General features: G+C 54.2%; 1 protein-coding gene across 6 annotated transcripts in view; it reads right to left on the bottom strand.

The window, feature by feature from the left end:
• OTOF (otoferlin) overlaps nucleotides 1-13,163 on the bottom strand; it is a gene marked incomplete at its 3' end in the record, with an annotated part of 70,634 nt that overhangs the window by 47,978 nt on the left and 9,493 nt on the right. For all 6 annotated transcript variants that reach the window (XR_014796589.1, XM_084901566.1, XM_084901568.1 and 3 more), the window contains exons 2-3: nucleotides 11,612-11,670; nucleotides 903-991 (exon numbers count right to left, since the gene is read on the bottom strand). Coding sequence is in view for 5 of the 6 variants with exons in the window: in XM_084901566.1 (XP_084757692.1) it covers nucleotides 903-991; nucleotides 11,612-11,670 (148 nt within the window). The remainder of the gene's footprint in view (nucleotides 1-902; nucleotides 992-11,611; nucleotides 11,671-13,163) is intronic.

Genomic DNA, 13,163 nt, shown 5'->3' with positions numbered 1-13,163 from the left:
TTCCTGGGTGCAGGCACCACCCCCAGCAGTGGGTGTGGTTTTGCTGGTTAGTAAGCCCAGAGCAACTGGTTTTTGAACCCAAGGGAGAAATTGACGTTTATTATATTTAGCCATCATTCCAGACGGTTCAAATCATTCAGAATTCTGCCTATCGCCCAAAGAGAAGGACAGAACCTTGGCTGAAGCTCTAGTAGTGACCATGCTCTCGGTAGGCGCGCTTCATCGCAGAAGGTAAGCTTCATGGGGACAGGCGCCTCCCTACCTCAGCACCTGGTTCTGTGCCTGACACACAGTAGGCACTCAGGAAACAGTTGGGGGAATGAATGAAGAACAGACATCTACCTCATTTAACCCTCACAGCTTCCCTTGAGGTTAAGTACGAGTCCGTTTTAGACACAAGTGTACTGAACTCGGAGAGATTATGGAACCTGCCCAGAGCCACACGGCAGATAGCCGAGCTGGGACCTGAGATCAGGTGTGCCTGACTCCTCAACCATCAGACTTCACTGCCTCCGAGCTCTCGTCTTCCACGGGTGAGGCACGTTGGCCCTCAAGGCTACAGAGGGTCTATTGGAGGATATTATCAGCCATGACATTAGCTTCTCGGATGGGTAACTGTCGTCCAGTATGGTGTAAGGGGGAGACTGAAAGACAGAGACAGGAAGGTATGACAGCACTGGGGACAGACAGGATGAACAGGAGGGTGAGGTGTTCTAGACTGACAATGGTTTGGAGGGCTGGGGGACTCTGAGGACAACATGGGGGAGCAGGCAGAGTTTGAAGATCAATGTAGGGCAGGCTATGGGTGTGGGTCCCTTTTACACCCAAAGGAGAGGGCAGCCCGCGGAGCAGGGCAGGCCCCCAGCCCCGTCGGCCCGCCTCCCCTCCCACCCCAGGCTTACTTGTTGCTGAAGACTTTGCTGTAGTTGAAGATCTGGATCTCGAGCACCTCATTGTTGTCGATGCTGCTGGCCACCGGCCACCGGAAGATCTGAGGAGAGAGGGATGGCTGTGGCCTTGTGTGGGCATGACAGGCGGGGTGTAGGGACTCGGAGGGATCCCTGGTAAGCTGGCCCCTCACATGGGCCCAGTGCTGCCCAGGGGCAAGGTTCACATCTGGAATCTCATTTCATTCCAGCCACCCAGCCTGGTAGCATGGGTGCTGTTGCCCACTTCTCTCTCAGAGATGGGCTGGGAGGGGTCCGGTGACCTGCAGGAGGCCACAGGGGGAGTGGAAGAACCTAATGCTGACCAGGACTTCTGACTCTCAGCCCAGTGCTCCTTGCACTGCCTCTCAGTGGCCTCCCAGTGCCTGGGATGTGCTCAGGAGTGGGTGGTGCAACCAGGGGGCGCTCCAGGGCGACAGCAAGAACTGTGGCTTGTGAGCTTGGTTTTTGCTGTGTCTCCCATCAGGATCCCTTTGCCTGTCCAAGCTCTGCTCCGAGTGGGAAGTCTAAGATCCCCCTTTCCAGTCAAATCACCCCTGACACCGGCAATGTTAATTTTGGGGACAGATTTTAGTTGTTCAGCGTTATGAGGGTCAGGCCCACAGAAGAGAGACAGCCCACATCACTGTTGGAGATTTACCCTCACCACTTCTTTCTTGACTTCATTATTAAGTCAATAATAGTGATGAGTAGGAATTTGAGTGGGATTTTTCCTGATGCCCCAGAAATGGCAGCAAGGGCCCAAAACAGAGGCTGAAGGTGCTAAGTTCCCCATCTTCTAAAGAGAGCTGCCAATAGGCAAAGCCGGGCACCTCGCTCAGGGCTTCCTCAAAGGTCTGCTGCCCCCACCATCACCCAGCCCTCCGCCTGCCTGGGAGGTAACAGAGGCCGGGGAAGGACAGGCGGAAAGGATCTTGTCCTGAGTGTTTGTGTGGCTCTCTCCTGGGAGAATGGCTCAGAGGGTGGAGGAGCCACAGGAAGGGGGTCTGGCTGCAAGAAGTCTCCAGTGACATCTGCCTGGGCAGTGGTCTCACTGGCCTGTCCCCTGAGCCTCTTGGGAGGCCCACGGAGCACCTCGGTCCAGGCCATTGGCCACAGGGGAGCCTGCTGGGTGGATGGAGTATGTGGTTTTCGCTCTGTGGGCCAGGTGGGCTCTGGGAGGGGTGGTCAGGCTGGAGCTGGCCTGCTGAAGCCCTCCCAAGGCTGCCTCCCAGGGGGGTCCTGAGCTCGGATCAGGCAGTGATACTGTGCTTCTCCAGGCAGGAGTGGGACGGGGTGGGGTGGGATGGAGCCAGAGCTCCCGGTTGGGAATCACATGGTGTGGCAGGACACCGAGGTCCTCCCAGAGCCCACCCGGATGCTGTCTTAGGAGACAGCCAGCGTTGGCAGGCCTGTCCCCATGGGGGCTTCCAGAGCGGCCACACACACGAGGGGCCAGGTCTGTGGCACAGAACAGCTGGAATGGGAGGAGATGTGCAGGACCTGCGTAGGCATCCCTGTCCCACCCTGTCTTGAGCCACAAGCCTGAGAAACGAGAGAAGACCGGCTGTAAAGAGGATGACAGATCAGAGCAGTAAACCCTTCTGATGTTGACTTTGAATAACGGAAAATGACCAGAAATCGCTGACGTCTATTCAAACTGCATTCATTCATGGCATCACCGGGGAGTTTGAGAGAGCAGTGGAAGGCAGGGACTTGTAAATTTTGTTTCGTTTTTATACCCCATTGACTTCAGACTGCCATTTACAGAGAACTTTCTACTATGCTGGTGTGTGTGTGTGTGTGTGTGTGTGTGTGTGAATGCTTTAGGTGCATGGATTCATTTAGTCTTGGCCCCAACCCGAGAGGCTGGCAATGTGCCCTCTGCTGTAGAGACGGGAGCTCGGAAGCTCAGGCTCAGAGAAGCAGCAGGATCTAACACTTGGTTGTCAGCGGTAGAGCAGGCCCCGGGGAGGCTTCTGGGAGCCCAGCCTACACACCTGCCGTTTCAAAGCCATGCTTCCTTCTCCCAGCCTGGGGGCTGAGGTGTTGGGGGACATGGGCCAGTCTGGAAGGGTGGCCCTTCCAATGTGGGTGGAGACTATCTCAGAAAAATGGCCTTCATGTCCCCTCTCTCTGGACTGACCAAGTCCCAGGGAGGCCCCTGATGCCACCCCCTGCACCCCGCCCCTTGCCCTGTGGTCAGCTGGAGCTGCAGGAGAGGGAGGAAGAAGCAGGGAAGGGAGGGGAGGGCTCTGGGCAGGGCCTTGAGCTGGAAGGAAGAGGGCAGGTGAGGGGCGCCCACAGGCCCCGTTAAGCAGCCCCCGCTCCCGCTGCCGGGCTGCCTCCAGCGCAGCTGAGCATGCGGCTTGCCTAATGACGTTAATGAAGTTGCTTTTGTGGGGCTTCGGGGAAATAAACAAGCGCAGGCAGGCCGGAATCAGCAGCTCGGTGCTGAGGGGAGAGGGCTGGGGAGCCGCCGAGCGCCCCGTTTTCTTGGTGAAGGGGCAGGGGTGTTGGATCCCCCGCAGGGTCTGTGGGAGGGCTTTGGGCCTTGGAAGGAGAGAAAGATGAGAAGAAAAAGGAGAGGCCGTGAGAGGAAGGGGGTGTTGGAAGTGACATTAACGGGGTGAGCCCAGAAGTCATTTGGAGGAAGAGACCGGGAGGAGGACACGGCTGGTGACTTCTGTTTGCCCATCGCCACCGCCTGGCCCAGCGAGGAGGGTGCACGGCCCCACGGCCTCGCAGGAGGGAAAGCTGCTCATCCTGAGCCAGTTCGGGGACAGGGAGGCGGGAGGGGGCCTCTGACAGGAGATGCAGGCGGATATGTGGCTCGCAGCCCTGTAAGGAATGCTTCCAGGAAGGAGCCCAGGAGGAGAGAACGTGAACAAAGAACTCAGAGGGTGGAGGAGCCGATAGGAGCCGCGGAGCCGGGTGGTCACGATGGGTGCCAGAGCCTGAGCCGTCCTCGGGGCTTCCGTGACCAGAGGAAGGAGAGGCTTGAGTGTGAGTCCCACACGCTTCTTTCGCTGCTGGCTTCCTCCCCCTTGGTTATTCTTCCCTCTCCCCACGCTTCTCCCCCCAGTTTTCCATCCACCTACACCCTCCCAGGTCTCGCCATTTCCCTTCTCTCCTGTCTGCGCCTCCGCTATCACCCCATCATTTCAACCCTATATTAGATTCTCCTCTCTCTCTCTCTCTCTCTCTCTCTCTCTCTCTCTCTCTCTCTCTTTCTTTCCCTCTACCCCCCTCCCTCCTAGGCCAGCACCTAGCAGAGGTTCTCAAGTTGCACATTAGAATCACTTCTGGAACCTTCAAGAAATCCCAAGGCCCACCCTGCACCTGAAACTGATTAACCGAGTCTCTGCGTGGGGTCCAGGGGTCGGTATGGTGGGAGCTCCCATGTGTGGCCAAGTCTGAGGAGCCCTGCTCAAGGGAAGACCTTCCTGGTGGAGGCAAGCGTGAGCTCCCCCTGCCCCCACTCCCACCCACCTGCCCTCTCCGCTGGGGTTTGGATCCGGCGGGACTCTGCAACCTGAACCAGCCTCCTAGCTCCAGGGAAGTGACTAAGGACAGGATTGGGGGCCCTGAGGCTCTTTGCTACCTCCACGGAACCCCCTTAGAGGCAGAGGCGTGGGCTGTGGCTTGGCGTGGATTTTTCTTGGCTGAGGGGTCGCAGGAGCCCTGGGAGTACGGGCCGTGACCCAGTTCTCCAGCTCCAGGCGTGGCCGTGACCTGGCTGGCCGGGGCGGCAGGGTTCCTATCGGCCCAGCAATCTAGGACTCCACGGAAGGTTTCCCTGATGCAGGCTGGAGAAGGACCTGAGTTATCCTAGCTTCACTGACCCCGTCTGGATTACCTCCATTGATTGGCAGGACAATACCCTCACAAAGGCAGTCTTGTAGATTTTGGAGAGGAAAATCTCAGGGTGTGCTGTGAAGCTTTAGGGTACAATGGGAAGCATTGGCAGGACAACACCCTCACAAAGGCCGTCTTGTAGATTTTGGAGAGGAAAATCTCAGGGTGTGCTGTGAAGCTTTAGGGTACAATGGGAAGCGACTGTCTTGGAATTTAAAGACTTAAGACTCAACAGGCCTTTATTCTTTCCCTTGGCCGTATCCCCTGAGGCCTGGGTTGGGTGAGCTCAAGGTAATAGCAAAGCGGGCAGATGAGATCCCCTTTACCCTCCACCCCGAGGGCTCAGCAGGCCCATTGTCCCCCTTGGTTCTGGGTCCATCTCCCCACTAGACTGGGCCCTCTGAGGGCAGGAATGTGTCTTGTCCACTTTGCAAGTGGCCCCAGGCTCTGGAATCAGAGGAACTTGGGTTCGTACCCTGAAGCGGCTACTTATCACCTGGGATGATGCCCGCCAGGACGTTAGAGCCCCTCCTGAGGCTCTCAGCCCGCCCTGCCACAGGCCGCGCTCAGCACAGAGCAGCTGCTTTTCCTCCTCTTCCTACAGGCGCTGCTGTCATCTGGCCGCTCCTGTGAGGTCTGGCCACACGGGGCCTGGCTTAGAGCCCAACTGGCTTGACATGGTTCTGCTGTGGCCCGTCCTGTTTCCCCTGTCCTGGCCTGGCAAAGCCTCCTCTCTCTCTCTCTCTCTCTCTCTCTCTCTCTCTCTCTCTCTCTCTCTCTCTCTCTCTCTCTCTCTCTGTTAAATGCAGGATCTCAGGTTCCAGCCTCTGGGAAAGGAGACACCGCGTCCAGGCTCTGTTTCCACCCATTGTTGCGGGGACCATTGTGTCCCGCCCCCCCCCCAGCCCCGCCTGCAGCAGCCCCGCGTCCTTGTCCGCAGGGGGAGGGATTTGCTTTCCTGTCTTCTGGTTCATTTTTCAGCCATGCAGCCATTCTGCCAGGCAAGCGGAGCAAGGCGTATACCCCCATTCTACAGGAGGGGAGCCCGAGGCCCAGACAGGTTGAGTGGCCAGCCCCTGGTCACAGAGACGATTGGTACCTCAGTGAGGACTGTGGCGCAGGGCGCATGACTCGCAGCCAGTGCTTTGTGCTAGGGGGCTGGTTCCCAGGGCCCCACGCGGGCACAGTAAGGACGAGAAAAGGGGTTTCTGGGAAGCCAAGAGGCCTTTGAGGTTTTGTGAGGAGCAGTGGGGGTTCCTTCCCACTGACAGGCTGGTTCCTTCGGGGCCAGTCGGGAAGTTCAGGGTTTGTCCGCTCCAGGGTGGGGAAACAGGTGCAAGCCTGGGTGCAGCTCCCCCGGGCCCTCCCTGAGCGGGGCGGGAGGCTGGCCTCTCCTGCTCTGGCGGATGTGCACTACTGACCGATGGTGGACAGGCGTGGCCACTTCTCAGAGGGAGAAATGGAAGCAGGTGCGAGGGGCTGGAGAGAGTCCCACCCAGCAAAGCCTGTGGGGTGGCCAGGCCCAGGAGTAGCTACATCCAGAGGAGGCTTCAAATCAAACCTAGGAGTGAACTTCAAACCCCGGCTTTGCCACTCAGCTCTGCCATGGAGGGGGGGAAGAGAGGGGGGGGCTCATGTTCTTGGAGCCTGCGTTTCATCCTCTGCAGGTGGAGGTTGGGTGGGGAGACTCGCTCAGGAAGCAGCTCAGTGCTGCTGCTGCTGCTGGAAGCTGCTGTCATGATCCTCTGATGCCTGTTGTGTGTGTGTGGGGGAGTGCTGGAGGGCCCTGAGCGCCCAAGTCATTTAGCATCCTTGCCCCCATTCCGCTGAGTGCCAGGGGTCGCCCCTGTGCCAACCACAAACTCCGCTGCCCGCCCCTGGTGAGCAGGCCCTTCCCCAGGTGAGAACTTCTCCATCCCAGCGCTCCTCTCTGACAGTGGCACTGCTTTTGCTCATCCCTCCTTGGCCGCCGCCCCCTCTCTGGTCTCTCCGCGCTGGCACAGGGCTCCCCACGCCCAAGTCCCTGCACGAATCCTCATGTGCTGCTGAGCACTACCCACACTAGTGCTAGAACGCGGTCCCGTGCTGGGGGCCATGGACTGACTCTCCCGCGGCCCAAGCCAGGGAGCACGGGGAAGGACACGGTGATTAACTTGGAATGTCATGTACACCTGGGCTCAGGTGTCCCCGGCGCCGTTAATGGAAAGGAGTGGCAGTGCCCTTGGAGGGGCATCAGGTTGCTCCCTGGCTGGAGGCCTGGGTGGACATGTCCCCTGGGAGACTTGGTGAGCGGGAGGGAGTCTGCAGGCGGAGGCCCAGGGAGGCAGGACTGTGGGAGAGTGGGGCCAGACAGCCCACATCTTCACCAACCAGCCGCTCCCTCTCCGGCCCCGACTGAGGAAGTAAGGAGAGGAAGAGGATGGATAGGGGGTGTAGTGGGCATGCCTGAGGCCAAGACAACTGGCTGAGCACCCAGCAATCGGACTGTAGTCACAATAATCCCTCATTTTGTCAATCGTCTTACAAAGAGACTTCATAGCACCAGCATCCCCATTTGACAGACGTGGGTACCGAGGCTTAGAAACTGAGGCAGAAATTCACACCCCCAGGAAGCAGAGAAGGCCAGGGCAGAACTCTCCTCGGAGAAGGCACAGCCTGGGGCTGTAGTGATCAATGGTTGCTCCAGAGCCCGGTGAGAAGGTCACGGTGAGAAGGTCGCGGCCTTGCTCCTCGGGGCCTATAGCTCTGGGCTTATGGATGTGATTGTGGGATGGGCCGAGGGTGAGGAGGAGACAGAGGTTCCTAGTGGCCCCTCAGGGTGGTGTCTGCTCAGCTAAATGCCAGCCGCAGAGGGTACAGTCTGCCATAGGCCCTTCCAAGCCCAAACCCAGCCAGATGTGAGAGCTAGAGCCTGGAGGAGGGGTGAACTATAATATAAGAGGTGAACTATGATAAAGCTCTATCACATCAGAGCGTCTGCTTTGTGCCAAGATGGTGAGTTGAGACTGTTGGTTCTTGCCCTAAGTCAACCTGGAGAAATTGCAGAAGCAAGAGGGAAGTATGGATTCCAGGAAATGGCGAACAAATGGGTAAACAAATCAGAGAAGCCCAGGGAGAGCGAGGGCTGTTTGGCTGTGTGGGTGGGTGGAGGCTGACCCTGGGCCGGGGGGAATGGAAACGGCAGTGGAAGACCAAGTCAGAGGAAATATTTGTACCTCTGCCCTGACCTCTCCCCGGCATTACCCCGGGGTGAAGGTTGGGATAACAGCCTTGTTGGGATGGGAATTGATGAAAATAGGTGTTGACAGACCAGCTGCTCATACTTTCTCTCAGGGAACCCACACAGTTCGTTTGTTAGAAAGCTAGACTGCCTTCTGTCAACCATGTTTCTCCTTTCAGGCTCAGAGATGAGGCCCTGACTCTCTCTGGTGACTGAGGCCCTTTCTAATGCTCATCCCACCCATCAGTCCTAGAAACAGACACAGCCGAGCTGGCCTGTGAAGGCTTCTGACCAACAGAGTGGCTGACACCAGAGGGACGTGAACAGCCACTTGGAGAGCTCCCTCCTACAAAGGAGACCACCGCTGAACAGATATGCCAGCTGGAGCAGAGTCATGAGAGCCAACGGACCATAAAGAAATACATTAGCAGTGAAACAAGAACAAGGAATCATAAAGAAGAGCAAATTAGTAAACTTGGAAGATCAATTTGAAGAACTCCCTCAGAAGACAGCAGGAAAAGTTAGACCAAAAAAAAAAATAAAAGCTAAGAAATCACAGCTAGAAATATAAGTACTGACATCTGATAATAGGGGCTGGCCAAGAAGAGAATTATATAAAAACGGAATGGAAGGAATATTTGGGGGGGGGGGGCAGGAATGGAGATAGAATGTTCTATAATAAACAAAGGGTAAAAGGGCTCACAAAATAGTGCAAAAGAGGAACGATAAGGAAATGTAAAATCTGAAGCATTATAATAGAATTTAAGAGTATCAAAGATAAAGGGAGTACACTTTTTTTTTTTTCCCAGAGAGAAAGAAAATGTCATCCATAAAGTGACAAGAATCAGTTCGCCATGAGCCTTCTCAATAGCAACATGGGGTGATATTTTTGAGGTTGTGAAAGAACTTTGAACCCAGAGTTTTATATCTAGTGAGACTCATTCAAATTAGGAGAAATAAGAAAAAATATTCTCAGAGTTATAAAGCTTTAAGTATGTTACACAAAGTCCCAAACTAAATGCTTTTGGAGGAAGTACTCGAATAAGAGGGGAAAAAAAAGTTCAAAGGGAGAGAATAATTATTTATTTATTTATTTAGGCTATCAGTTGGGATACATAATCATTTATGCGGGTAACTACCTTGAAAACAAAAATAGAATGTATAACTTTTCAAACTAACAGAAGAAAACATGATTTATTCAATGAAAAGCTGGAAAGGAGAGAAAAGCAAGCAAACAAAAGTATAGTAAATGAAAATATATAAAATAAGATGGTGGTAGAAATAAGCCTTGTAACAATCACAGTAGATGTGCATGGATGAAACTAATCAATTAAAACTCAAAGACTCTCATATTGGGTAAGAAAATAAGGTCTAGTAATACATGCCCCAAGAAAACACAATATTTCTGTGTTGTATTTAAAAACATAGAAATATTAAAAATAAAAAATGACAAACATATGACAAGAAAATAAAAGTGTTGAAAAGATATACCAAGCAAATGAACCAAAATAAGTCGAGACAGCAACCCTAGTAATGGACAAAATAGAAATTAAGGTAAAACACATCCCAAGAGACAAAAAGGGATATTAAATAACGGTAAAAGGAAAAATAGACAAGAAGATATAGCCACTGTGAGCAAAGAAACCAGTAAGAGTTTCAAAATACATCAAGCAACAACTGATGGAACTGCAGGGAGAAATATATAAATCAACAATTATAATTGGAGGTTCTATTACAGTCCATTTTGAAAATGATCGATCAAGCAGAGAAAAACAAGCAGAAAACAGAATAACCTGATAAGCTGGAGCTGGTATAAGATAACATACGCTTCAGCTTATATTGCACTATATAGAGAACCCTACACTTAACACATTCCTTTCAAGCCGAGGAAGCATTTATAGCCATGAATTAGGTCATAAGTCTCGATAAATTCCATCGAAGCAATAGCATATAACTATGTGCTTGGATAGTAATGCAATAAAACTAGAGATGAATTAAAGAGCTAAAACATGTATTTGGAAATCAAATATATAACTTGGATGTAAAAATCATGAGGGTGGGGTGGGAGAGGTCAATGAGGGAAAAGGGACATATAAAATACTTCCAACAGTGAAGATTAAAAAAAAAAAAAAAAGGGAAATCATAGGGGAATGTAGGAAATATTTAAAACTGAACATTAATGAAAGCACTGCCTCCTGGGGGAGTGTGTAAGTGAAACGTGTAGGGTGACCAACCCATTCTGGTTTGACCAGGACTGTTCCACTTTTGGCTCTGAAAGTGTGTCCCAGGCAAACCAGGATGGTGCTCCCCCTCATGTGTGTTGGGTGTGTCCCATGGAGCACTGTGCAGCAGGTAGAAGCAACGGGCTGGCATAACCAGAAGGACTATGGTGCTCAGTGAAACAAAATATCTAACGCAGCACCATTTAAGGAAACAAATTATAGGCTCGCAAAGCAATGATCTTGCAAGAACACCCAGGAAACCAAGAGATACTCATTAAACCCATTAGAGTGGTTGTTTGTGGAGGGAAGGGATGTGGGAATAAAAGAGAACGCACACACACATGCAGACACGCATACAAACAAGAGTGGGCCTGTACGAAGGGAAAACATAACCCTCTGAGCCTGAGGTTTAAAAGAGGAAAAAGTGCTTTCCCGGAGACCGTGGGAAGGCACCCCAGCTCCTAGAGGGAAAGGGGTGAGGGTTCTGTGAGGTGGCTTTGCTGGAGGGCGGGCGGGTTGGCCTGGGCCCTCCACAAACCCAGGGAACTCGGGAGCAAAGCCCCTCCCCGAGGCCTGCTGGGCCCTGCGCTGAGGCTCACTTTGAGGCCTTCAGCATCAGGGGCCTTTCCCAGAGAGAACCAGAGGCCCTGCCTGGCAGCAGGCGGGTCAGCGGCCTCATGGGGCTCTCTTGGGCAGCAGTGCCTGAATGGGGCCTGAGAGATGGGGCTGTGAGTGTGTGTGTGGGGGTGTGATTGTGTGTGTGGGGGTGTGAGTGTTGGGGTGGGGGGCTGTGAGTGTGTGTGGGGGGCTGTGAGTGTGTGGGGGGGCTGTGTGTGTGGGAGGGTGTGAGTGTGTGTGGGGGCTGTGAGTGTGTGTGGGGGTGTGAGTGTGTGTGTGGGGGTGTGAGTGTTGAGGTGGGGGGGCTGTGAGTGTGTGGGGGTGTGTGAGTGTGTGTGGGGGGCTGTGAGTGTGTGTGTGTGTGTGTGTGAGTGTGTGTGGGGGGCTGTGAGTGTGTGTGGGGGTGTGTGAGTGTGTGTGTGTGTGTGTGTGTGAGTGTGTGTGAGGCTGTGAGTGTGTGTGGGGCTGTGAGTGTGTGTGTGGGGGGGTGTGAGTGTTGGGGTCGGGGGCTGTGAGTGTGTGGGGTGTGTGAGTGTGTGTGTGTGTGTGTGAGTGTGTGTGTGGGGCTGTGAGTGTGTGTGTGGGGGGTGTGAGTGTTGGGGTCGGGGGCGGGGGGAGCAGAGGGAGGCTCCCTCCCAGGAAGAAAACCAGAGAAAAGAGCCGGGAGCAGATGGGCCTCCCCGGATTTGGGGCCCGCACCCGCCAGGGGCCAGGGAGGTGTTTTCCCCTCTGGGCCAGGGCTTGAGCTGCCCCTGTGAGCGTCCTACCTCATCGAAGTCAGCCACGTCCTCGCAGTTCTCCAGGACCCGGGAGTGGAAGGACTGCCCTGGGGGGAAGAGGAGAGGTTAGAGTCAGGCCTCACCGGACAAGAAGCTTGGGGTTGGACCTCTCCACCTGAAAGTCGTCACGACAACATTGGGGACCTCACGCCTGTGTGGGCGCTGCCCTGGGTGGGGCAGTTCCCACAGGGTCTGTCTGACCGCAGCAGCCTCCTGAGGCAGGCAGGCCCACGGCCGGCCGGCCTTTAGCTGCATTTTACAAATGGGTAACTGGATTCAAGAAGGCACCAGGCTGGTTAGATGCGTGGGGAGGAGCTGCCCCCGGGATAATGAGGAAGAGGCTGCAAAGCAGAAGCTACAGGCACAGAAGATAGATGTGAAGTAGACAGATGGGAACGGAAGACTCTTTAGCACTAGCCGGGGACAAAACAAACACCGAAAAAGAAAAACCTCAGAGGGAAAGTAGGGGAGGGTGGGGGTAAGGGGCAGAGATCAACCAAAGGACTTGTGTGCATGCATATGGGCCTAGCCAGTGGCCATGGACAACAGGGGGGTGGGGGCATATGTGGGGAGGGGTTTGGGATGGGCATGGGGGGATGAGGACAATTATGTGATACCATAATCAATAAAATTTTAAAAAGAAAAAAAAGAAAAAGAAAAAGGAAAACCTCAACCACAAGCCGCGAGGCAGCCAGGGGAGAAGAGGGGAGCAGGAGACGCCACGCCCGAGCTTCTCTCAATTTCCCCCACGGATAGCAGGCGATTTACACTGCGGGTCAGGCGAGTGCTTGTGGGCGCTGGGGGTGCCCCAGACCTGCCCTCCGAGTGACCGAAGGCCCCTCATCCTACAAGGTCACAATGAGCTTCCGATGTGGCTGTGCTCAGGGGTCTCCGGGAGTGAAAATTAAGCAGCTCAGTGGGTGGGGGCAGGGGACCGAGCCCGGGTTCCAGCGCAAAAGCCCGCCCTGCTCGCGTGTTTCCCACAGCCTGTTAGAGAGGATGCGGAACACAGTGAGAGCAGCCGCTGCAGAGCTGACACACGAGGGCTGTTTCAGAATGCAATAAAGCCTCATTGCCGTGAGCCCTGGAGACTTAAATGTGGTGAATACTGTCAAGCAGACTGAGTTAATTTTTACCTCTAGATATTTTCTTTTTTAAAGAAAGGATTTGCTGAAACAAATCAAACCAATCATACAGAGACAGCAGAAAGGCCAATTTACTGAGAAAACAGAAGGCCTGAGGGATTTGCAGAAAGCCGCCTTTTAGGGGATTTGTAGAAACAGTGGCAGGATCATTGGGGGCGGGGGGGGGCCTTCTATTCACTGGGACAGAAAGGGGGACCTCTGCCCCCCCTCCCCGGTTATCCGTGGGGATTGCTAACCTCACCTTCCTTCTCAGGTGCATTTCCACTTAGCATCCACTGCCCTCCACACCGTTCTGTTGAAATCCAGCTCCGTTTTAAATGGCTCTGAGACAAAATGCTTTAAAATCCCAATATCCAATTACCTTTTTTGCCACAGAGAAGACTGGGAGGAAGGCC

Source organism: Pipistrellus hanaki (assembly GCF_964339955.1).
Source record: "Pipistrellus hanaki genome assembly, chromosome: 12".
Classification (NCBI taxonomy): Eukaryota; Metazoa; Chordata; class Mammalia; order Chiroptera; family Vespertilionidae; genus Pipistrellus; species Pipistrellus hanaki.
This window is presented reverse-complemented; position numbering and strand designations above follow the sequence as displayed.